At 38.5% G+C, this 27,546-nt stretch overlaps 1 protein-coding gene across 1 annotated transcript in view; it reads right to left on the bottom strand.

The window, feature by feature from the left end:
- LOC106086623 (protein trachealess) overlaps positions 1-27,546 on the bottom strand; it is a 228,110-nt gene that overhangs the window by 27,377 nt on the left and 173,187 nt on the right. Inside the window, exon 4 of the mRNA XM_059362911.1 lies at positions 5,755-5,990. Within this exon, the coding sequence (XP_059218894.1) occupies positions 5,755-5,990 (236 nt within the window). The remainder of the gene's footprint in view (positions 1-5,754; positions 5,991-27,546) is intronic.

The raw sequence follows: 27,546 nt of genomic DNA, 5'->3' as shown, positions 1-27,546 counted from the left end.
GCAATTCTTATCCGATTGGATTGAAATTTTGCACGACGTGTTTTGCTATGACTTCCAACAACTGTGCTAAATAAGTTTCAAATCGGTCAATAACCTGATATAGCTGCCATATTAACTGATCTTGGGTCTTGACTTCTTGAGCCTCTAGAGGTCGTGATTCTTATCCGATTAGAATGAAATTTTGCACGACGTGCTTTGTTATGATATCCAACAACTGTGCCTAGTTTGGTTCAAATCGGTCCATAACCTGATATAGCTACCATATAAACCGATCTTGGGTCTTGACTTCTTAAGTCTCTTGAGGGCGCAATTTTTATCCGATTAGAATTAAATTTTGCACGACGTGTTTTGCTATGACTTTTAACAACTGTGCTAAGTTAGGTTCAAATCGGTCCATAACCTGATATAGCTACCATATAAACCGATCTTGGATCTTGACTTCTTAAGTCTCTTGAGGGCGCAATTCTCATCCGATTGGAATGAAATTTTGCACGACGTGTTTTGCTATGACTTTTAACAACTGTGCTAAATTAGGTTTAAATCGGTTTATAACCTGATATAGCTGCCATATAAACCGATCTGGCATTTTGACTTCTTGAGCGTCTAGAGGTCGCAATTATTATCCGATTTGCCTGACATTTTGTACGACGGGTACTCTCATGACCATCAAGATACGTGTTTATTATGGTCTGAATCGGTCTATAGCCTGATACAGCTCCCATATAAATCGATCTCTCTTTTTACTTCTTGAGCCCCCAAAGAGCGCAATTCTTATTCGAATTGGCTGACATTTTACACAGGTCTCCAACATATAATTTAATTGTGGTCCAAACCGGACCATATCTTGATATCGCTCTAATAGCAGAGAAAATCTTTTCTTTTATCCTTTTTTTGTCTAAGAAGAGATGCCGGGAAAAGAACTCAACAAATGCGATCCATGGTGGAAGGTATATAAGATTCGGGCCGGCCGAACTTAGCACGCTTTTACTTGTTAATTTTCAATTTGTTCTTTAAAATTCAAAATTCTTATTGTTTGGTACTTTTCCATTGAATTTTTTTTTATCTTAAAGTAATTAACAAAACCGCGAACTTTAAAAATTTATTTTTATTTATTTTATTGCAGTGTTATTTTTTAAAAACAATTTTATGTAAAAATCCATAAATCCTAATGCCTGGCTTATGAAACACTCGTATAGCCATTAATTATGCACAGCACATACAATAATTTTGGATAATGCTTATAAATATAAACCAAAAGCTATTTATCTGAAAAAAAAAGTTTCACTTCCTCTTAATTTAATGTGCCAGTTGCTTATTGAGTTAGAAAAAAAAAACAACAAATTGTCCATTGTTATCAATAGCAATAATAGCGTTTTCTTTGATAGATAGTAAACGCTCTCTAACTGTGGCTCTAGCTCTCTCTCTTTCTCTTTCCCTTTCTTTGTCTTTCTTTTGCTACAATAAGTTGGAGAAATTGTTGTTTATCGTTTGCATTCATGTGTTTAGTTAGCATTTTGATGGTGCATTTCATTAAGTCACCGCCATATTTTCTTATTGAATTATTTTGTGTGAGTCTTATTTTCTTCGTTTTATTCCTTCATTTTTTTGTCTTTGCTATTTAAATATGGCCGCTGTGTTGTTGATTGGTCTAGTATGGGCAATACAATGATTCAGTGGGTAAACCCAAGTGGAGGTCCCATTGTGCACATTGAACGATTAAGAAGGGAAGAGTTGTATGGAAATATCGAAAAAGTCTAGTTCATGTTGGGTAGAAAACAAAATATAAGAGACCAGCCGAATATTCGGCAATGGCATAATCTGAATAATGTTGTTTTGCTACCTTTCTATGTGTGAGTAAAAACCTGCGAGAAGTTTGGTTGGGCCTAAAAGTGGAGATTCGGGGTTTCTTAAAAAAGTTATACAAATTAAAGCCTTTTATGTTGTAGAATTCACATGGCAAGTGAATGAGGCATCATGAAGTTAATATTCAAAGTATAATTGTATTTCATCTACTAAATTTCAACAACCTGGGCACACGGAGCAACAGCGAGGACCGTCGCCATTGTCTGGTGTTCGATCCCATCAATACAACTTCCAACAGATGCACAGAATCATGTGCACCTTGGAAGTGGTGAAATTGTCGCAGAAAAAAAGTCTGTCATTACACGAAACCACATGCATTGGGAAAATGTACAGCTAATAGACAGGATTGTCGAGCGTGTTTAATGTGGTAATTGTATCATAGATGTGTTTTCGCAATAAATACGTTTCAAATACCAACGCACAGCCCTTGAAGCCATCACACCTAATATGGTTGGTGTGTGTTACTATCTCTAGCTTTCTAGTTTTTAGTTTTTCAAGTTATTTGCCTGTTAGGGCGGGATCATTAAAATGTAAAATTTTTGTTTGTTTCTCTTTCGAGTCGAACTTAATGATCGGAGATGCAAATGGCAAAGGAAAGCCAAAGATAGCAACACACACCAACCACTATGGGAAGCGTTTCGTCTTTGTTTAGAAGACTTTCCAACCATATTAGGTGTGATGGCTTCAAGGGCCGTGCGTAGGTATATTGTATTTGAATCGTATTAATAGCGAAAACGCATCTACGATACAATTACCACATTAACCAAGCTCGAAAACCCTGCTTATTAGCTGTACTTTTCCCAATGCATGTGTTTTCGTGTAATGACAGACTTTTTTCTGCGACAAATTACACTTCTTCCGTACTATACATGATTTTGTTCATCTGCTGGAAGTTGTATTGATAACTACGAACGCTAAGACAATGGCAATGGCTCTTGCTGTTGCTCCGTGGCAATGGCTCATGCTGTTGCTCACAATTCAAATTGCAACCAAATTATAGCTTCTAGATTCACTTAGAAGTTTTCGTTCATTGTGATACCACAGGAACAGAAAAAGGAAGATGCCTTCTAGTTCCTATCGTTGAACAATCCAGATCGCTTTAAAAAGCCCAATAACTTGGAGGCCACCGTAGCGCAGAGGTTAGCATGTCCGCCTATGACGCTGAACGCCTGTGTTCCAATCCTAGCGAGACCATCAGAAAAAAAATTTCAGCGGTGGTTTTCCCCTCCTAATGCTGGCAACGTTTGTGAGGTACTATGCCATTTAAAACTTCTCCCCAAAGAGGTGTCGCACTGCGGAACGCCGTTCGGATTCGGCTATAAAAAGGAGGCTACCTATCATTGAGCTTAAAACTGGAATCGGACGGCACTAATTGATATATGAGACGAAACAAAGGAATAGTCAAAACGGTTCTCAAACATATGAGAACCTAAAGTGGAACTCCTTCTGACTGCTAGTGCGGGACACACACACAGAAGGCTTTCTTTAGTCTCTTCTTCGTCGATGTTCTCACAGCTTCTGCAAAAGTCGTAACTGGCAATCTTTAGTCTGTCAGCATGTTTTCCGATTAGACAGTGACCTGTCATGACAGACACACTGACTGAGACGTCTGTTCTAGCCAATGACAGCAAAGCAGTAGACCTCTACAAGTCTAGATTAGGCCACATAGTTTTGGAATGCTCACAGCCCCCTCTTTGTGACCATCTATCATTCGTAGACCTTCGGGCCTGGTCCGGAAAACTTAGCTTACATGTCGCTAGAGGCATACCCACAGATTCCAGAGTCCCTGGAATGTGTAGGATAGTTCCTAGTCGCGCAAGCTCATCCGCTTTACAATGCCCTGGGATATCTCAGTGGCCCGACACCCAGAGAGATCTGCGACAGTCGAGGGCGGTTTTTGAGTTCAGTAATACGTTCTCCAGGGATTTAATGGCTGCCTGGCTGTCTGAGAAGCTATTTGTATGGCAATCGTCGTAATGACATTATATCTTAGCCATTCGACCATTTCCTTAATTGCAAGGATCTCTGCTTGATACACACTGCAGTGGCCGGGTTACCTTTTCAATATGACCAGCTCTAGATCTTAAGAGTACACCCCAAAGCCCACCTGGTCGTTTAGTTTGGAACCATCCGTATCTATGTAATTTCTGTTACCGGGATATCGTAGTTTTAATCGGTTCTATCAAGAATGGTGGCACATTAATTGAATCAAAAAGCGGCTCAGCTAGGTTGTAATCCACACTGCCTGGAACATTGGATATTGTATCAAGAATAACACAGTGTGCGTAGCCGCCACATGACCAATGGAAAAGCTCTCTTAACCTCACGGCAATGGTCGCTGCAATTTGGGTAGCCACAATGACCAGAGGCATAAGATGTAGCAGTAAATTCAGTGTATCAGCTGGTGTCGTCCTCAGTGCGGCTGTGATGCATAAACAAGCCATCCTTTGGATTCGGTTAAGTATTGAGCAGTAGGTGGATTTTTGAAGCGCTGTCCACCAGACCACAACACCATATAGCATTCTGGGTGTGACAACTGCAGTATATACCACATGCATGACAGGCGGTCTAAATCCCCAACTTTTGCCAATGGCTCTCTTGCAGGTGAATAGGGCAAGATTGGCCCACTCTTGCCTTTTCCAAAATGTTGGATTTGAAGTTCAATTTCCTGTCCACCAAAACACCCAGGTATTTTGCAATTTCTGTAAATGAAACATTCTCTCGACTCAAGGAGACCGGTTTCACTGTAGGCAACTTGTATCTCCTGCTAAAAAGAACTACTTCTGTCTTGCTCGGATTCATACCCAGACCATTTTCAGCAGCCAACTTTGCTGTTGCATGTGGAGCTTCCTGATGTATATCCATAGAGTGCTGGGAAGCTTTCCCCTAACCGCAATTTTCACGTCATCAGCATAAGCACTTTTACACCATTTTCTTCCAGAAACAATAATATATTGTTTATGGCTATATTCCAAAGTAGAGAAGACAGTACGCCTCCTTGAGGTGTTTTTAGATCCACAGATCCCAAACCTGCCGCAATGCATTTTTTGGTTAATATGTTATTAATAAACTTTCTTACGGTAGAGTTGATGCCTAGAAATTCCAACTCCTTCATGATTGACATCGGTTTTACATTATTGAAAGCACCTTCAATGTCAAGAAATGCTTGTATATTCCTTGACAGCGAGAGAACCCGAGAGTAGCCGACTAGGTCGTGAAGGGCTGTTTCAGTGGATTTGCCTTTACTATATGCATGCTGCTGCCGCGACAGGCGATCTCCAGGGAGATATGTTTCTATCAACCTCTCAAGAGTCTTCACCATAAAGGGTGACAGACTAAAAGGTAGGTAGGTGTGGTAGGGTTTTCCTGCTTTCTGAATGAAAATGACCTTCGTGTCCCTCCATCCCACAGGTATGTATGACATTCTGAAACAAGCAGAGTATATTTCCTTAAGCCAGGAAACCAGTCCATCAGACACAGTTTGTAATTTAACCGGTCATACATCATCAGGGCCTAGCGACTTAAGGGAGTCAAAACTTCTTTTCGACAAAAGGATTTTCGGCTGAGACACAATTTCCCTATTCGCCCCGACGAATATTGTCGGGCTGTCCCTGGCTTAAGGAAATATATTCTGCTTGTTTCAGAATGTCATATATATCTGTGGGATGGAGGGACACGAAGGTCATTTTCATTCCGAAAGCAGGAAAACCTTACCACACCTACCTAACTTTTAGTCTGTCACCCTTTATGGTGAAGACTCTAAGGCTTTGGAACTTTTGGAACTTAGTTGGTATCTATTTGTTGGCTGCCAATTAGACAATTATTTGCTTTTATTTAGTCTTTAAAATTTTTATTTGGTTCAATCTTTTCAATCCACCATATGGTACTTACTTTTCAATTTGCTGCTGGTGCTTTGTTCTCTAGTCCATGGGGGATCACCATGACTGGAAAAGTCTCTTAATTTCAAATAGCTTATGGTCAGTCTTATTATCGAAGCCTTATCCAATTGACTGGTAATTGCTGCGGGTAGTGGTAACATTTTGGCCAATTCATAAAATTCAAAATTTTCCTTGCCTCGTCTTGAACGAGCTGCATCGCGGGATTTCTCTTTGCGTAATTCTAAAATTCTGTAAATGTAAGAAAAATACAAACAGATTAGTTGAATTTCAATATCACAGATCCATTACAGATCCATTTCATATACATTGGATAGTTAAATTCGACATCATTATATCATCGAGATTGAGACTAATCTAAAAGGGTACTGCCCATATTATAGCACTAGTTCTGCTGTCATAGCAAAACGTTTGCAATTTCAGACCGACAGTCTGTCTGCTTAAAAGTATGTTTCTTGCTATAAATGACCTGATAACGACCTTGTTACAATTAAAATTGGTAACACCGCTATCTTTGTTAATAGGATTAGGGAGGAAGTTTTAGATGTGCCAATATGTTTGAAAAATCTGGTCGATGAGGTTGAGGAGGAGCACTTCCTCGCTGACCATTGCTACATAAGGTTTAGAATAGCACGGCCAGCGCCAAATCCGATAAGTTTCCGTAATAAGTTGAAAACAAACTGGCCAAAATTCGGAAGACTGATCAGGATAAGACTAGAGCAAGATAATTTAGATTGTCCAAGCACGCTACCAACTCGGCGCCCCAGTAGCCGAGTTGGTAGCGTGCTTGTTGTGGGGGTCGTGGGTTCGATTCCTGCCAAGAAGCCTTGGTCTGTCGCTACTGTGGTATCACAAAGGGATTAAAATTGTCTAAGTGAGTCCGTAAAGGACTGCCACTCTTACCTAACCTAAGCATAGAAGACATTGACAACAATGCCAACAGGATTACTGCTGCAATAGTGAGGTCTTTCGAAGATAGCTGTACTCTTAGAGAAAGGAAATCACCCCAAGAAAACCCCTAGATGACTGGGGAAGATTCGTAACATTGGGAAAGTTATTCGCAGACTTTACAACAGAGCATGTCATAAAAAAGCGGAAGTTTTCTGGGATGTGTACTACACACGGCTCAAGGAATATAATAAGACTACCAGAGCGGCGAAACGTTCCTCCTGGTAGTTTTTCCTCGAGCAGGTCGATAGCGTTAATGACGCCTCCAAGATGAAAAACTTTATCTCAAAAATCCATATCCAAACTGAAACGTTAGTAGAAGACATGGGGGTGAGAGCAGAGATAACGGAGGACATGTTGAGGCCTTTGATGAAAACTGACACCGGAGTCTTGATATAATGAGGTTGATGGAAGGCTTATCACAACGGAATTTATGATCAAGGAAGCTTTGAGGAGGTTAAAACCATTGAAGTTACTCGGATCTGATGGAATATTTCCGGCGTTACTACAAAAGGAGGCCGACTATGTGGCGCATTATCTGGCCACTATTTCGACTACTTCGAAAGCCTGGCAGGAGGGAAGGGTGGTATTTATACCCAAGCCCCGACAATACAAGTTATGCGACACCAAAGGTCTACAGACCTATAAGCCTTACGTCCTTTCTAATCAAAAACATGGAACGTATTGTGGATACCATGATAAAGAGTAGGACATGCAACGAACTGCTCAAATACAAACAACATGCCCATGCCAAGAGAAGGTCGGTGGAGACTGCTCTGCACGAGGTTTTGCATAAAATAGAAGAATCCTTCGATGCCAAGACGTACACATAGGCGGTTTGCATTGACATCGAGGGGGATCCAATCCTTAGATCAGTAACGGGTGAACCGGGACCTTAGAGACTGGATAAACCATATGCTGAGGAACAGGTGGATAAATTACGGTTCCCATGACATAAAAATAAGGGAGAAAGTGGCACAGGGTAAGCCACGGTGGACATTTTATCGCCACTCCATAAATAAGCTATAACGGATGCTGACTGAGGAGGAATTTGAAGCCGTCTGCTATGAGTATTATGTTATAATACTTCTTAGGGGTAAGGATCCGAACCAGCTATGCAGAAGAGCTGAAAGGGTCTTGCATATGGCATATGACTGGGCTAGACCCAGGCGTCTCAATGTTAACCCAGAGAAGACTTCACGGGGAAGATGAATTTAAGCAGCTCATACCATCGCGCTAAAATCTAGGCGACGATATTAAACCTGGAAGGAAGGGAAAAGGTTTCCGATCGCATACCTGAGACGACACTTGAGATTGAGTGCGAGGCACTGCTGCCAACGGCACAGTCTTGGACTGACGGAACCCTAGTTGTGCCGTTTGGAAGATCATGTTACACGTATGGCTCAAAGCTAGGGGACAGAGTGGGCCTGGGGGTCTACACTGAGATCTGTTTTAGACTGCCTGACCATAACACGGTCCTGCAGGCGGAGATCCGGGCGATCACGGAATGCGTGAGGTGGTGTGGTGCTAACGCGAGGACATCGAGCGTGAACATTTTTACGGACAGTAAAATGATCATAATGGCAATAACAACCAGAACGGTAAGGTAACGAACAGTCTTGCATCGTAAGAAGGAGATTAAGGCCTTCTCTGAGGATGGGAAAATCCGCATCGTGTGGGTGCCGGACCATATCAGAGTAAGGGGGAATGAAAGCGCAGACGATTTGGCAGTGAAGGCCAGAGAACTGCACTCAATAAACTTTACAATCCCAACCGACCTACGCTAATAGAAAGCATTTGTGTGAAAAATTTCAAGCGCCTACCTTTATTGCTTCGAAAGTTAGTGTGCTTTCTAGAGACAGACTGACAGATGGACGGACGGACATGGGTCGATCGACTGAAAATGTTATGGCGTTCAAGAATATATATGCTTTATGGGGTCTTAGACTTATATTTCGATGTGTTACAAAAGGAGGCCACCGTAGCGCAGAGGTTAGCATGTCCGCCTATGACGATGAACGCCTGATTTCGAATCCTGGCGAGACCATCAGAAAAAAATTTCCTAATGCTGATAACATTAGTGAGGTACTATGCCATGTAAAACTTCTCTCCAAAAAAGTATCGCACTTCTCTCCAAAAAAGTGTCGCCATTCGGAATCGGCTATAAAATGGAGGCTCCTTATAATTAAGATTAAACTTGAATCGCACTGCACTCATTGATATGTGAGAAGTTTGCCCCTGTTATTCCTTAGTGGAATGTCCATAGGCAAAATCTGCTTTTTGCATTTACAAAGGGATGACTTTGTTAGTATACCTCCATCCTATGGTGGAGTTATACCCGTCTTCGATCCAGGTTATATTAAAATCACCTAACAAAAATCACCTTACCAAAGAGGTTTAGAGTTCAAACCTCTTTGGTTTAAGCCCTACTATTATCACCCTAAGTTGAGATTTCCCAAGACCCAGAAACTGAGACCAAGACCCAGAAACTGTTCTTTGGTGTTATAAGCTCAGTAAATCGGCTATTGATTACAGCTTCTTGGGGTTCCAGAAGTAGAACCGTGGGATTGATGAGTTCACGCACAAAATATCAGAAGGATTGGCTAATAAGTGAAGTTTCTTGTGGGTTAACATGCAAAGGTCTATTCTAATTGAGTGGAAATTTCGCCACAAAATAAGCAAATATAGGACTAATACGTAAATTTTTGTTATTTTGTCTTAATTTTGAAAATAGTTGTTATCCAAATGATAAAATTTTGCCGATTGTATCGATAGTATTAAAAACTATCGATTGTGTCATCGATAGTTTACAAGCTCTTATACGACTGATGTAACATTGAGTGTATATCCCAATTTCCACAACAAAGCTTTATAAACTCTAAAACCGCAAGAACTTATCAATGGTGCTACTAAAATTACCAGCTAAAAATCTGTTTTTGTGTTTTCTGTGAATGCTCCGGTATTGCATAAAACATTTAGTCACCATGTCATATTTTATGTTCTACAAACACCGTTATGTTTGGCAGCTAGTGTTCCTTGTTTCCTCATAATAGCTCACACGCAACATGAGGTCCTTTTTGCAGGCCTTTGACTTCTTTAGAATTACAGCTGGCCAACTTTATGAGTTGAAGAGTGTAAGCGTTAGTACGACACCCCTTATCTTTGCAACAACTGCAGTTATAGATTGTTATTGTGTAAAAAGTGTTCGAGAAAAAATCTTATTGTGTTTTTTTTGATAACAATAATGATATGAAGTCAGTTACAGTTAGATAGGAAGAGGTGTGTTACATTGTTCTCTTGAAAATGCTCATAAAAATTATGAAGGACATAATTGTAAGGTATTTTTCTATGGTTAAGATATTTATGTTTCTCATAGTTGAGAGGTAACAACAGGCGTTTGGGTAAATATTTCAGGGTCATAAATCGTTTTCACTTTCAATTGCCAAAAGTCCTTGACAAACAAAAGACCTCAAGCAGTGATGTAAGATTAAATAAAAGATTTTCTACAGTGGTTTTAATAAGTCATTTAAATGTAATTTTATGATGTTTAGTCTAGATGGTATTTCAGGTTAAATAAAAGATTTTCTACAGTGGTTTAAAGAAGTCATTTACATGTAATTTAATGATGTTTAGTCTAGATAGTATTTCATGCCACAAAATTTTGTATTATGTAAATTTTATAGCAGGTTTTTGTTAGTAGTTTTCCTTTATAAAATTTACTTAGGTGTATAAAATGTTCATTTATTTCCAACCAACCATATTATACTTGAGGCAAAGGAGATTTAATAGTTTGTAATAAATATGATGTGATATGTTATAATAATCGGATATTTGTAATCCCAAGATATCATATCGGGAAACTATTTTTGTTGATGCTATAACTAGTATTTAATAAAGAAATCATCTTTTTTTTCTTCTTTCTTTTACATTGATCTTAGATATATTATTCATTTTTACAATGAATATCCTTTAGGGAACAAAACAAAAATGTCTCTTGTTATCAAAGAGCAATGCTGGATTCAATAATGCGGAACCATATGGTCCTACATTCTTAACGGCTCCATCTCACTTACTTTCTTCGATATCAATCTTCACTTTTCCCCATCTTCACTCTTAGTTTTAGTTCTCTAAAAAGTGCCACAATCACTGCCACCCATAATACCTTGATCGATTGGAGTTGAATACAGAAATGTTCACTTTGAGCTGTATACAGCACCCCACACACAAAGCGTTGTAAAATAAGACTAATTGCGGGCAATTAATTTTGACGAAGACACGTCAGCAAAAGGTCATTCAGTTAAAGCAAGTGTCCGACTAAATAACTTAAGAAGACTGCGACGGCGATGACATATTCTCACATTAATTTTAAAAGGCAAGATTTCTTTTATGCCATTCAAACCTTGCTTAGGACATTGTGCTGGGAAATGAGTTATTGCCGCATATAAGTGTAACAAATCCATAAAAGGTTTTCTTTGAAAAAAAACAGAAACAATTTTAGATGAAAATATTATAAGTTTTATTTAATGGTGAGGATTTCTACAATTGAGATATGGGAAACAGAAAATATTTAATAGTGAAGAAAGAAAGGAAAAAGTTTAACTGTATTTAGAAATAGATTGTTTCAGTAAAACGTTTATTTCGACACAAAAAGAAAAAAACTAAGACTTAACAAATAAACAAAAAAAAGTATATATAAGGAAAGAACGACAACATATTCAATCTTACAAGTATTATCCTTTTGAACTGAAGGAATAAAAAGAAAACATACGCCTACTTTGTTGACTTCTCTGCCGCTTTTGACATGATACCGTGAAACTCATTGCTTTATAAACTAGCCAGAATGGGACTTCCTACGAAGGTCATGAATATATTGCGACTTATATATAGCAACACTACAAGTCATGGGACTTTCTACGAAGGTCATAAATATATTGCGACTTATATATAGCCACACTACGATTCAGGTATGGGACGGCTCATCATTATCTGAGCCTTTTGAGGTCACTCAGGGGGGTTAGACAAGGGTGTTTACTGAGTCCAGTTTTGTTCGCGCTGTTTTTAAATGAGCTACACGATGTTTTACCCAAGGGCGTTCGAATGGGGGATGTCAAAATTAGGCTGTCGATGTATGCGGATGATATAGTCCTTTGATCGGACTCCCATGTGGAATTACAGTTGATGATTGATGCGCTTTGGGAATATTGCTCGCTTTGGGGCCGAAGTCTAAACTTAACGAAATCTAAAATTGTCATCTTCAGGTAGTAGTAGAATTGGCTGAATTTTGTCATGGTATTATGGTACTGGTTCCATAGAAGTTGACAATGAGTATAAATATCTGGGTGTAAATCTCACTTATAACCTATCTTTCAAGAAACATCTTTCGGACAAGCTATAAACTCCATGTGGCTCCACTACATTCACAATAGAAGAATCCAGATTTCTAATAAGATGAAAATATTTACCGCAGCCGCTAAGGCAATCCTATTTTACGGAGCTCAAGTATGGTGGTATGGACGGTAGGACCAGGGTATAAAAACCTGAATAGCTATTCAGGTTTTTATACCCTCCACCATAGGATGAGGGTATACTAATTTCGTCATTCTGTTTGTAACACCTCGAAATATGCGTCTAAAACCCCATAAAGTATATATATTCTTGATCGTCATATCATTTTAAGTCGAGCTAGCCATGTCCGCCCGTCCGTCTGTCTGTCGAAAGCACGCTAGCTTTCGAAGGAGTAAAGCTAGCCGCTTGAAATTTTGTACAAATACTTTTTATTAGTGTAGGTCGGTTGGTATTGTAAATGGGCCAAATCGGTCCATGTTTTGATATAGCTGCCATATAAACCGGTCTTGGGTCTTGACTTCTTGAGAGGGCGCAATTCTCGTCCGATGTAACTGAAATTTTGCACGTATTGTTTTGGTATCACTTTCAACAACTGTACAAAGTATGATTCAAATCGGATCATAATCTGGTATAGCTGTCATATAAACCGATCTAGGATATTGACTTCTTGCGCCAATAGAGCGCGCAATTCTCATCCGATTTGGCTGAAATTGTGCATAAGGTGTTTTGTTATGACTTCCAATAACTGTGCTAAGTATGGCGTAAATCGGTATAGAACCTGATATAACTGCCATATATACCGATCTGGGATCTTCTTCTTCTTGAACCTCTAGAGGGCGCAATTATTATCCGATTTGGCTAAAATTTTGTACAACGGCTTCTCTCATGACCTTCAACATACGTGACTAATATAGTCTGAATTGATCAATAGCTTGATACAGCTCTCATATAAACCTATCTCCCGATTTTGCTTTTTGAGCACCTACAAGGCGCAATTCTTATCCGAATGAACTGAAATATTACACAATGTCTTCTACAATGTTCAGCATTCATTTATGGTCCGAATCGGACTATAACTTGATATAGCTCCAATAGCATAACAGTTCTTATTCAATATTCTTTGTTTGTCTAAAAAGAGATACCGCGCATAGAACTCGACAAATGCGATCAATGGTGGAGGGTATATAAGATTCGGCCCGGCGGAACTTAGCACACTCTTACTTGTTTTTTTTTTTAACAAAAAACTATTTTACCTACCCAGCTATATGTAACATATTGAAGCTAGGCTTCCTAGTATATATTCGGAGACCCTAAGACATCACTTCGGCTATATTAATAGGATTCTTTCCTTTCCGAATAACTGATTTTCTCGCGTGCTTGCAGAGGAGATTATTGGAACAGGTGTTTCTTGGCTTAGAAATTGGACCGAACTAAGTAGTAGTGTAAATTTTAACCTTAGGGGTAGGGAATTTGGTAGAATGCACGATACTATACTATGCGATCTTGTAAGACGGTAGAGAATCCTTGACGAAAATTGAGCACTAGCGTCTCAATTCCATGAGCCCTACCCACACCTTCAGTATAATATTCCTCTATATTTCCTTGATAGGGATTCCCCGAGACTAGTAGGTCTGGTTTTTCGCGCCAGAGGCGATCTCCTCAACCTAAATACACGAGCTTTCAAAGATAACACAGACGGAAACTACTCCATTAGCAATTTACAGGTACCTGAGAGAATTTTTTCCTATATCGTACTTATATGTCCTTAACTTTCATAAAATCACATATCTTCATGAGCATGCAGCTCTACTTTCCTTCCCATCAATTAATGATTGGCTTATTCAATTGAAATTCTTTTAATGCTTTGTGATCAACGAAATAAGCTTATCATATAATTTAAATGGAACAATTTCAACAATAAGGCCAAAAGACGCCGCTAACACACAAAGAAGATTTCTCCTGAGTTCAATGCAAGACATAATGCTTTACATAAAAATTTACAAAGCTTGCTACAAAGTGTAAGACAAGTTAACAAGATTTTGCCGCCGCCTGTAAAGCATAAGAAAACAGCATTAAGCAAAAAACCCCCACGAAAATAGACCATCATAATAAGCAAAGCTACATTAAAGATATGGTTAAGAAAAAAATACGCTCAACATTAGCATGTGGTTAACAACCATTTCATCATAGCGAAAACCAAGCTTGAAACAGATAAACTGCTACTTGATTACTTGTTGACGGCTTATGTTGTTCTTTGCCTTGTTATATTTTATTTTGATCTTAATTTAAGAAACCAGACAAAAACTAAGACATTGAGGTTTTTTATTGTTTGCCGGCTTTTAAGATTTCATTTCATTTAAAGCGAATTTTGTCTTAAGCCCAGAAGGATGACTATGATGTTGTGGCTGCTGTGTAAGATTTTTGTTGTTTTTTTTTTTCATGTTATACCATGAATGGATGCTTTTTTTAAAGTCAAGTTTTCTTGGGTTTACTCTACCAACGGCTGCAACACCACAGAGATGCATATCATTTTCTGTGCCATGATGATAACTTCATAAGAAAGCCGGTGTAGGGGTTTGGAGAAAAAAAAAATAATAAAACCGAAACCTTTGCTTATAAATTCCCTGTATCTTTTTTATAGTTTGTTGGTTTATTTTTTGTAAGCGTTTGTTTTTTGACTCGTGCTTTTTTCATGTTGTCGTTTTTATGATTTAAGAAGTCATTTCATTTACTATTTTTTTTTTCAGAGTTATTTTTACTTTTTCAAAGAATAGTATTTTTTGGAGGGAGTCTTGAATTCATTCTTTAAATATTCCGTTTTAACACTTCGTTTCGTAAGCCTTTTTCGAGGGTTTCATTGCAATCATAAAAATATTTGTTGTATAATTAAATTTTATATGCCAAATTTTTGAGATGATGGTGATGCGATGGTGACATTGTCCCAAAAATTCATTAGTGTGTGGAGCCAGTCTGGCACGGGCCAAAGATGAAGTCAGCGTAACATGTTCATAAAGAACCAAGATTTAGTGTAGCTGCTTAATTAGGAACACTTTAGCAATTTAATACATAGCAACGAGTTTACATGTTTAGTTTAGATTATTATTATTTGTACATGACAATTGAATTCAACTGAGGAAATGTGAAGAGGTTATAACAACAAAGCACCTAGATTATTTTTAACTTTAAGAGATTTTTTAGTTAAAAAACATTATCTCATAAAATGATATAAAAAATAACCTATGTATATTTTTTCTTTTACATTTTATTTGCAGGCGATTAAGGTGAGACAACATTTTTGAATATTTGGTTTCAGTTATTTGGATTCATTTGAAAAACCAATTACAACTACAATTTAAGGTAATACAACATTTTAAGTTATCTGAACAAGCAAATACGTGCTAGGATCGGCGGGCCGAGTATCAAGTAGGTACCACCATCTGCTGCTAAAAACTTACACATATTAACTCTGTGTATATCTGTATTAGTTTAAGGAAATCAATCGATAAAGTCAAATTAGGGAACGTTTTTTATAGGGGCGACTTTAACGTGGTGGTTAGATGGCTAAAGCGTACTCCACCTTTCAAATTGCAACTAAATCGGAAAAATAATTGGTGTGTGTAGAACTATGAAATCAAAATTCGGAGATTGGTTTATATGAGGCTATATCTTTTTATGAACCTATCTCTGTGGAGTTTTCTCTTGGTGTTTGAAGGCGTATGTATTCTTCACATATGAAATGTCAGCTCCATTGTGTACAAATTGTAGCCTTTAAGGGCTAAATATGAGGAGACGTTGGGGGAATTCCTATGTCATTTCCCCGAATTTGGCGGCTAACAGACACCGGTACTTAGGTGGAGAAACAATACCAGACATGAACCAATTTACGGTAGTGGTATTGAAAACAATATTTTGTAAGTAGCATGGATTTCCCAAATTAGATTTTTTCGAGGTTATTTTTTAGTATTTACAGCGCACAACAAGCCGATTACTGGGTTAGGTGTATGTCCATAGTGGCATGGCTCGTATTATTATCCTCACCCTCTTTTCAACCTAACCTAAGAGCTGAAGAAATCAATCCGGCGATCGGTTTAAATGGGGGTTTTATATATTTATGCATCTTTCCAAGCGAAACTTGGCAAATTGTAGTGGGTATAAATGTACTCTACATGCCAAACTACAGACAAATCGTTCAAAGTTGAGGCTTCTGTTGGCTCAAGAAGTCAACTTGGGGGGATCAATTTTTATGAAAGATTTTTCTTTTTATGAACCGATCTGACCGGAATTTAATGTGATGTAGTTGAAGGGTACAAACGTGCTCCATATATAGCATTTCAGCCAAATCGAACAAAAATGTAGGCTTTTATGGACTCTGGAGGCTAATTTTCAAGTTTACATCTTTATTCTTTCGACCGCTACTGTTTTCGACAGGCGGACAGTTGAATGGGGCTACATGCATTTAAATTGTCAAAACGAGCCACAAAATTATGTACGTTATGGGGTCGCAGATAAATATTTAAAGGTGTTACAAACGTGAAAATTTGATAAGTGGTGGTAATTCTATTGTGGTGGGTATAATAATTCCATAGTATGTTATATGAGCTAAAATGCACAACTAAGAGATTTTTGATAACTTACATCTAGTCATTCCATTTGAAACGCCTTGAATTGATGATCTAAGACCTCGTTAAGCATATATGTTTTTGTGCAGTTTGTCATTTTGAGTCGATTTGTCATGATATTCCGTCCGTTCCTCTATACGTCCGTTCTTCTGGTCTTCTATCTGTAGAAGTCACGGTAGGGTCTCAACTAATAAGAATTCAACCAATTCGCTTAAAATTTTGGAAAGACACTTTTTAAAGTTATAGATTGTGAAGTAATGACGGCCAAATCAGTCCTCCTATATTAACCTCTATTCATATATTACTTTTTGAACCCCTAGAGGCAAAATTCTTCTACGATTTGGCTGAAATTTGCCACAAATATTTTTGTTATGGCATCCAATATCCATGCCATGTATGAGACGAAGTGGTCCATAACGTGTTAAGGTTAGTATATAAACCGATATCCAAATTTTAATCCTTGAGCCTTTATATTGCCTAATGCTTCCCCGATTGGGATGAAATTTTTATGATGATTTCTCCTATGATCTATACGACATATGATTTGAATCTATGATCCAATCCAATTATACTTATTGAGTCTATAGAGGGTGAAATTCTTATCCGATTTGGTAGAACTTTGTCCTATGATTGCTGCTATGACAAGGACATAGCTAGGTGGGAGAAGGCTATTGGGCCCGAGACTGATGTTTTTCAAATGTTAATGCGTATACGAGTTTATTATTGTTTTGTAGTTCTAATACGCAACCCGCCCAAAATAAAATCCTTGCTACGTCCCTGTCTCTAGCATATAAACCAAGAATGGTTCAAATCGCTTCATTACTTGAAGTAGCTGCCATATAAACTGATCTCCGGATTTTACTGCTTGAATATAGGCTAGATTTTGGTACACTTTGCATGCAGATTCCTTTAAACATTTTCGCCCATTGCGATATCACAGGAATCATAGAAGAAATATTCCCCCTAATTCTTGCCCTTGAATCATCCAGTATGTTTTATAAAAAAACTCGAACCTACAGATTGCGATCAGTGTTGCCGTTGTTGGTAGGTTCCCACCAAAGTCGGTAGGTTTTTATTCTCTTGGTGGGTTGGTAGGCTCACCTCAATATTTGGTAGGTTTTTCCAACCTACGCTGGGAATAATTCAAAACTATTTCACTTCTTATCCTTTCTGTGTTTTCGTTAAGAGTCTAGAATAAAACCATGGATGAGGGGCCAAATATTGTTACAACGGGTATCACCGCTTCCAATTTCAGAAACAAATCTCTTCCATATTTCCAAAATACTGGGTGAGAAATGCGGTTTTTGTGGGTTCAACGCCTTCGATCGGAAAAAAGGGCTTTATGGCAGCTGCAATATGTTCAGATCTGCCCCAACTCACTGCATCGACGAAAATGGATATCAAAAGCGCATTTCTGGGCTCAAACCCTTAAATCGTTTTACCCAAACTCGACACGGTTGCTTATCGAAATCGGGGCATAAATACGACCATTCTCTCGATTTAAGGTTTGGGGCCCACAAAAGGCGCACTTATTGCTCGATGTGTCCAAAATTTGGGACAGCGAGTTGTGTTAGGCCCTTCGACATTCTTCTTCAATTTGGCCCAAATCGGTCCAGATTTGAATAAAGCTGCCATATAGACCGATCTCTCGATTTATGGTTTTGGGCCCATAAAAGGCGCATTTATAATCCGGTTTCAGTGAAATTTGACGCAGTTACTTATGTTAGGCTTTTCGCCATCCTTGTCGTATATGATTCAGATCGGTTATTAATTTTTAGATATAGCTACTACGAACACCAATATTTTGTTTTACACAATTGAACAATGTCTTTGGTCCAAATCGGAACATTTTTCGATTTAGCTGCTATAGGGCATCAGGTATGCATGAAACATGGTTTACATATATACCCGAGTTGGTGGCTATCCAAAGTTCGTCTTGGCCGAACTTAACGCCTTTTTACTTGTTTTAACTTAGTAAAGGTTAAACTAAAGAGCTCTAAAGCTCTGGAATTTGATCAAGGGTGATATTGTTTTATAAATATTTGGTGCAATTTTTTCCCAAAATTTTTGCAGTTGCAATCAAGATGTTATGAAACTTATCGTTTACGCTAAACCTAATTTTATTGTATTTCCTTCCTTCTTCTTCAAATTTCTATTTCTGTTTCCTGCGCCTGAGAACTTAATTTTCCAAAAAACAAAAATTTGACTCAAAATAATTTTCTTTCCCCCTTAAGCGGCTTTTAGTGATTTTCCGCTTGATTTCCTACTTCTTCTCCCTATTGGCAAATAATTCGCACCTCAACATTTGAACGTAATACCGGCAACATGAAATGGTTCAATGGTTACATTTAGAAAAAATGTAATCCCTCTCTGCTAATCTGATTATTTGTGTATAAACATGGCAACCAAAGAGATTATGGCAATTGAAAATGAAAACATTACGAAATACACAAAAGGGGGATTAGGGAATTAAAACTTAAAAATGAAAACCGCAAACAAATTCCCGAAATCAAACAGGTAGAAAAAGTCAACATAGAGCTCAAAGGAAATGATGTTGGAAAAAAAATTAATTATAATTTAATTAAGTTTCTTAATAAATTGATTTTCTATTTCTTTTAATAAATTTTTAAAATTAAGAAATTTTCATGGTTGTCTTGTGCAAATTTAGACCTATGTTTTTGTTCAGAACAATTTCTTTTTTTCGTTTTCGTTTCATTATCATTGCACTAATTTGACAAATGGCATTTTTGCATTTGTCATCTTAAATGAATGTTGGCAATTTGTTCAGCCATAGTCGGATGAGGGAAAAACTCCTAATAGTGCTTTGCTATTAGCAAAAGTATTGACAGCCAATTTGTTAACGATTGATTTGCTTCGAAATCCTTCTATTGAATGTCTGTCGGTATGGTGTGACTGAATGGTCGTTTTTAGGTGGTTGGTGTGAAAATAAACCAACTCAGTTTCTGAAGAGAAGAAGATTAATTATTTTCGTCTGAAGAAGATGACGATAATGATGGCAAAAATGATGATGATGATGATGTCAAATGAAGGCAAATATTAAACTCGAATATTTTTCAACAAAAGTCTGAGATGAAGGCTACAAATAACCAAGTGTTTAACTTTTTTTGCCCTGTTGTTAGCTGGTTGGTTGATTTGTTGTCTTTGTATGGACGGACAAGTTTCGCGCCTTAATTGTTCCTTTAGCCATGTATTTACATGATTGTTGTGACAAATTGAAGCGTAAATAATTTTGTTGTAATATAGCCAAGAAATGAGAAACGTTTAGGAGGAATAAAATTAAAATTGTATTTGGCCCAAAAAAGGTTAAGAAAACAATTTGAAAGATTTTTGCAGTAATATAGATGAGAGCATAGAAATCGTTTTGTTTTAGAATAGACATAGCAGCCAAATCGGATAAAAATTGCAGCTTCTAGGGATAAGTTTAAACCGAAGATATCCTGATATCTTCATACGTTCAAACGCTATCGTGATTTCTTCAAACTGATAGACGGACGGATACATTCTTTAATGGATGGCAGATCAATATTTTGAGGTACAACAAACGAAATGGCTAGATTAGTATACTCCCACCTTATGGTGGTGGGTATAAAAGTTGAACAAGTCATCTCAGTGCATATTATTTCAGTCTTAGGCAATGTTATAATAATTCTAATGGGAAAGAATCCGAACCAGCTATGCAGAAGGGCCGAAAGGGTCTTGCATATGGCATATGACTGGACAAGACCCAGAGGTCTCAATGTTAACCCTGAGAAGACTGAAATATGGTTACTCACGAGAAAGACGAAGCACCACGTTTCCTCAATAAAACGATTTCGATATCTGGCAAGGTCTAATACTTAGGTGTGATCTTTGAGAGGAAACTGAATTGGAAGTGTCACATTCAAGTGCGTACTGAGAAGGCTCATAGATGTTGGGTACTATGTAGACGGGCTATAGGCTCGAAATGGGGCCTGAATCCGAGGATAGTCCACTGGCTCTGCAGGAGCGTAATTACACCAATACTAACTTACGCCTCAGTAGTTTGGTGGACTGCTATGGAGAAAAAGTGCAACATAAGGATCATACAACAGGTTCCAAGGGCATGTTGTCTTGGCATAGGCGGAGCGATGAGAACCACGCCCACTAGGGCACTGGATATTTAACTAGATATACAACCCATTGATATAGAGATTAAGTGTGAGACAGCCACTCCGGCTATGAGACTTAAGGCGATGGGAGAATGGATTGAGGATGGGAGCAGCTTATACCATCGCGGTATAATCGAGGCGACGATAGGCAACCTGGAAGGAAGGGAAGAGGTTTCCAAGCGGATACCTGAGATGAACCTTAAGGTCGAGTGCGAGAACTGCTGCCAGCGGCAAAGTCTTGGATTGACGTAACTCTGGTATTGGCATCTGGAAATCATGTTACACGGATGGATCAAAGCTAGGGAACAAAGTGGTCCTGGGGGTCTACATTGAGAACCCAGGGACGGAGATCTGTTTTAGACTGCCTGACCATGATACTGTCCTGCAGGCGGAGATCCGAGCGATCACGGAATGCGTGAGGTGGTGCTAACGTTGAGTGTGAACATCTTTACGGACAATAAAATGGCCATAAGGGCAATAACAACCAGGACAGTAAGGTCACGAACAGTCTTGCAGTGTTAGAAGGAGATTAAAGCCTTTTCTGAGGATGGAAAAATCCGCATTGTTTGGATGCCGGGCCATAACAGATTTAGTGGCGGTAAAGGCCAGAGGAATGTCGTCAATAACCTTGGTTAACCCGAAGCCTTTCGGGTCGACGCAGTCCGAGTTAAAAGGATGGGCGATATTACGCGCATACAACCCTGTTGAATAGTGAAACGGTCGGTAGGACGTCAAAAATCCTATGGGGGGATCCAGATCGAGAGAAGACGAGGCTATTACCAAAAGGAAGCAAGATGGAGTTCAGTATATTTATTGGTATCAAAACGGGGCACATAGGACTGCGAGCTCACTTATGTAAAATCGGTGCGGCAAGTAATAACATGCGTAGGGCATGCAGGGAAGATGATGAGACGTTGGAGCATTTCCTTTTTTATTGCCCGGCTTTTGCGTCTAACGAATACCGGAACTCAGGTGAAGACACAATGCCAGACATGAACCAACTTAGGGGCGTGGCATAGAAAAAAATTAAGGATTTTGTAAGTAGTACGGAATTCCTAACTTAGACTTTCTTTTTCGAGGTTACGTTTTTTTAGTATTTAGAGCGCTCAACAAGCTGATTACTGGCTTAGGTGTATGTCCATAGTGCAATGGGTTGGATTAACATCCGCACCCTCTTTTCAATCTAACCTACAAACTAGGAGACCTGTTAACCAAATTTTAAACCTATTTGCCTATTTACATGCTAAAAGACCTATACATCTTCTTTTAGGCAGCCATGGCATAGATTGAACCACAAACCTTAGTTACTCGAATTCACACAAACACTCCTATTATTATTCCATTAAGGAACAGGGGATACTTCTCTTAGCTTGTTAGATCCCATATAATCTCAAAGCTCTCTTGACCAAATTAATTAAGTTGAGTTTTTTATCATTCACCGAATCCAATAAATGTCTGTGACGAACTCCGTACTCACAATCTGTACCCCCAGCAAGCATAATAAACTTACAGTTATCGACCTCACATGCGAGATGCCAAAACGAAAATCGTTATTTACCCAATTGTGATCAAACTAAGCCATCCAGACGCCAATTTCTTTTTAGTACAGGCTTAAAACTTTAGATCCTGTCAAAACGATCTGCAAATTGAAAATTTGATCGTGACCATTCCATTTAAGAACAGCGGGGATACTTCTCTTATATGAATGGGCGTACAGTAGAGTGTCCCAAAAAACAAAAAGTGTTTTTTTTTTTTTTAAACACATACCCGATTTACCCGTGCTAGGGCGTAGTTACTACAATTTGCGGCGGATGTGCACGAATTTTGGCATGGAATGAATGTTGAATTACCCATCTGAAAGCCTCTGCCAATTTTTAACTAAATCGGTTCAGATTTACATATAGACCATTTCAAGCTTTAACTCATGTCCACAAAAAGGGAAAAATAAGCAGGAATGTGGAAACTTTTGAAATTTAATGAAAAATATTAGCCATATTGGCTTTAAGATGGCGGGGTGGTTTAATATAAAAATGAGCTAATTTATATCTTGATGACAAAAGTTTACAAAAACTTATATTGGAAACAGAACTATCTCATATAGAAAATTTTCAAAATTTTTTACATAAAGTTGAAGCGTCTGCTTTTTGCAAAAGTTGACTTTTGCCATTTTGATAAAAGTCAAAAATTCTAAAAAGGCCCGTGTTACCCGTGCTGTTATATGGTTCTGAAGCATGGGTACTTGTGAAAGCAGATGAGGCAGTACTTGCAGTATTTGAGAGAAAGATTCTTCGTAAAATATATGGACCAGTTTGCGTTAATGAAGAATATAATCGACGTATGAACCACGAGCTTTATGTGCTGTATGACGGAGATAGCATAGTTAGACTCTTCAAAATACAACGGCTGCGTTGGCTAGGTCATGTTGTCAGAATGGATGAAGAAGCTCCAGCAAAGAAGTCTTTTGAAGACAAACACGGTGGTACACGCAAACCGGGAAGACCAAAAGCCCGATGGAAAGATCAAGTGGTGGGAGACATCTCGAAACTTGGTGTCAGATATTTTAGAATGAGCGCAGAAGATCGAGGCGTTTGGAACGCTATTCTACATTCGGCTAGTGGAGCAAATGTTCTGTCATAGCCAATTAAAATATAGTAAAGTACTTGTTTGAATTTTTTGTAAAATTTAAGGATCAATCGAGGTGTATGGATTGGCACGCTTATGGCGTTAAACAACGTTGATGCAATATGCGATATTTTCTATAAATTTTTGGGTCATTACAAAATACTTGAGAATCAGATATCCTAGGTTTAAGCCTAATCTCGTGCTCATAGGAATACAACAATAAGTTGGTAACTATAGTCAGCATAGGGCCTAGGTCTAATTTTAATATTGACCAAGAGACCATATCCATTAGTAAGAAAAAAATCTAATAAAAATGGAACATCATTGGATAGACTTGTAGTACCATTAACCATATTCCCCAACGGAAGGTTTGTAGTACCTATTCTCTAAAGATGATCAACTACGCAGAAACTGATTCAAGATTTCAGTTTGCATTATAACATCGCAAGAAATTGGTAAATGACTATAGCAAGCATAAGTTCTAATAAAGTTGGTTAATTTTAATTTACACAAATAATCGAAATCTTGTTTGGAGTGTAGACATTTTCCAAAAGATTTTTATCTGCATAGTTTCTATAACGACAAAATTCCACTTTCACAATATTTTGAAGACAAATTTAGTATGACGATTCTACATTGATTGCCGCCACACAAATGCAATGCAAATGCAATTACAAATTTGCCCTGGAACATTCCTCTATGAAACAGGAACTTCTCACATATCAATGAGTCCTGTCCGATTCAATTTTAAGCTCAATCTTCTCAACATCTATACCTCCTACATCAGGTCGAGGATGGAATATAACTCTCTTATGTGGACAGGAGTAGGGTATCCAACTCTATTGCTTCTCTTGAACATCGTCGGAATGTGGGTAGCGTTGTATTGCTCTATCGTTATTTTCATGGCGTGTGTTCCAGGGATATTCGTCTTCTTATCCCTGACGTTAGGATGTTCACCAGGAATACAAGACTTGCCAGTAACTCACACGCGTTTGTAATTGATTGGCCAATCGACCGAACCATGCATTACCGAGAAAATTAATTTTTCGCCTGAACCATTCGTATGTGGAATCGACTTCCGGCTAATGTCTTTCCCTCCGACATTGACGTTCAGAAATTTAAGACGAATATCAATAAATACTACTTCCTCTTTCCCTCTTTCCCCCTTCCAACCCTTAACTTTCCTATTTGCCAACGCAATGCACTGCATATATAGGGGACATTCCCTGCGTGTTGGTCACATGAAAAAAAATAAGTGCTGTCCGATTCTATTTTAAGCTCAATGAAAAGGGGCCTCCTTTTTATATAGCCGAGTCCGAACGGCGAGCTGCAGTGGAGAAGTTTTTACATGGCAAAGTACCTCACAAATGTAGCCAACATTAATAAGGGGATAACCATCGCTGAAAATTTTCTGATGTTCACGCCGGGGTTTGAACCCAGGCGTTCAGCGTCATAGGCGGACATGCTAATCTCTGCTCTACAGTACAGAGGTTAGCATCTGCCGATTGCTGCCACACAGTTGTCCAAAACTATCGGCCAAAGTTTTTTTTACTAGTAGTACCGTACAAAGCAGAAAATAGGATCAAACGTTTCTTCCGAACTATGACCCGTGAACTTAGGCACAAAGAAATACTTAATAAAATGCTCAATTTGATGACTAGTATTTAATGTTTTCTTCTTTTTCGAAGTAAATTTGTTTTGATAGTGAATAGAAGACTTATTACATAAATTACATGCTTAAAAGCAAATGCATGGATTGAGGTTCATAGAGTTTACTACCAACTCGGCTTTAGCACTTTTGTATGAAAGATCTGTTCGAAAATCGTGTCTCCACAGATTAAATACAAGTTAAAACACAACACAACAATCTAAGAAACTCTCCAAAATTTTTATATTTCTATAATTTTGTTTTTATTAAAATATTTTTTTTTTTTAACTAACCCGGGTTCCAATGGTTGTGGTTGATGTTGACCCTGATGATGGTGATGTTGATTTGGCATTTTATTATAAGGCACAGCGCATAAATCTTGTGTGGGCACTAGCCACGAATGTGTAAAGGGACCAGCGCCCACCGCCGGCATGCCCAAGGAGCCCATGGGAGCCATATGGCTGCCGGGATGACCGGGAGTCTGTTGACGTTGATAGCCAGCATAATCCATGGCCACAGCTTGATAGGGTAACATGTTCCAGCTAGGATTTGTCTAAGGTAGGAATGTTATGAATGTTTGATGTGTTTTTCTTAGATATTTTGAGGTAGTTTGCTTTATATTGGGGGAGATGGGAAGTTTGTTTATGCAGAGTTTCGTTGTGAAGAGTAGGAAGCTTAATTTCCTGAACTCTTGGGTTTTTTGTAGTTTTAGGTTAAAAGCAACATTTTTTGTTATAAAATTTTTGTTTGAGGACAATATCTAATAAATGACCTTTGAACTGTTGCTATAGAATAACAAAAAATTTATTTTTTTCTTTTTAATATATTTGAGGTCAATCACTTTCACTTTGTAGCTTCACTTTTTTCTGTTTCAAGAGTGTGGTGGGGGAGTTTAGTGTTGGTTTTGATGTCTTTCCTTGTTTAGGATATTGCAGCTTGCTGTTGTTTTGCTTTGTGTATACTTTTGTTGTTGGTTTTTTCGTTAAACTTATCAAAATTCAAATTGCAATCTGCCGCCAATCGAACGTGTGTTACGTTTTGAATTAACTCCGGCCAAAAATTGTAGATGATGATTGCACAAAAATTCACACGCGCTCGTCCACTCTAACGGAAGTTGCCGCCACCGAAAAAATCACAAAAAATAAAACACTCGTTAGCCTTGTCTTGTGTTAACCGGCCAGAATGACTGACTACCAGGCTGGCTGGCTAACTGGGATGCAAGTTTTTGGCTGATCACGTTAAACGCGTTACGTTTTTTTTGCTTGGTTTGTGTGTTACGTTTTCGTCGGTATTGTGTTGCCTACACAAAGATATTTAACGGATTTGGCACGTAATAGACGTTATTGAACTAAAGTCCAGCATCCGATTGATGTTACAACACTACTACAACACCATCACTGGGCACAAAAACATCACGACGACAATGATGATGATGATGATGATGGCGATGACGAAACTCACTCACTTCTTGTGGTACGAAGGAAGACATGTACACGCACTCACGATTTGAAACGCGTCGCGCTCACGTTGAGGGGGCGGCAATTATGTTGCGCTACTGCCGCGACTGGCTAGTTAGCTGGCTGGTCGTTTATATGTTGCTTGATGGTTGCCCCCTCGCTCTCTCTTGTTCGCTTGGCACCGACCGCTTGAGTTTGAACAGGCAGAAGAAGAATCAAGAGTTTTTGACTTGGTTGAGGTTTAAATGAAAACTGTATAAAAATTCAGCACGAATCTTCTTCCTTTACGATTTGCTATGGCTGTATGTATGTTAGTGTGCGTGCGTGAGTCTAATATCTTTTTTGTTGTTGTTTTTTTATTTGGGGGGTATTCGTTCCCAAAGATATGCCAAGCGTCGTAATACGAGCGTACGTCCGTTGTTGGCAACGAGTACGTGCAGAATAATTCGAAAAGCCCACGTTCACGTCACAAACAAAACAAAAACCAAAGTGGAATTGAAGATGTCTCACACATACATTGAAGGCAGCAACAAAAAAAAAAACAAAAGAACAATAACAACAACGGCAATGGGAATAATGACAAACGCACACAAAGTCGGTGACAGTGGCGGCAGCGAACGGCAATGGCCCATTCGAGACACACACAGCATACAACGACGTTGTGATTCTATGACAAATTTCCAGCCATAAGATTTACCATAAAAACACAACAATAACAACAGCAATAGTACAAACCAAGGAATCTTAACAGTTAACGTTTCTCTCTGTGCTGTCTAGCAGAGCCACTCTAAGCAAACCCCCTCATACATGCACGCACTCTTTTTACTATCAAAAAACACACACATACCACCAAATAGTTACTCCTCTCCCAGAGTGTAAAAAGAAGCAAGGCATTCAGTCATACAGTCTTCTCCCCCTTGTAACGGGCAACAACATTCTTATGCACGCACCCATTACAAGAATAAAGACAACAACAAGAAAAACAAAGGTTACTACGGT

This window comes from Stomoxys calcitrans, chromosome 1 (assembly GCF_963082655.1).
Source record: "Stomoxys calcitrans chromosome 1, idStoCalc2.1, whole genome shotgun sequence".
NCBI classification, from domain to species: domain Eukaryota; kingdom Metazoa; phylum Arthropoda; class Insecta; order Diptera; family Muscidae; genus Stomoxys; species Stomoxys calcitrans.
Note: the sequence above shows the minus strand (reverse complement) of the source record. Positions and strands in the feature narration are given on the sequence as shown.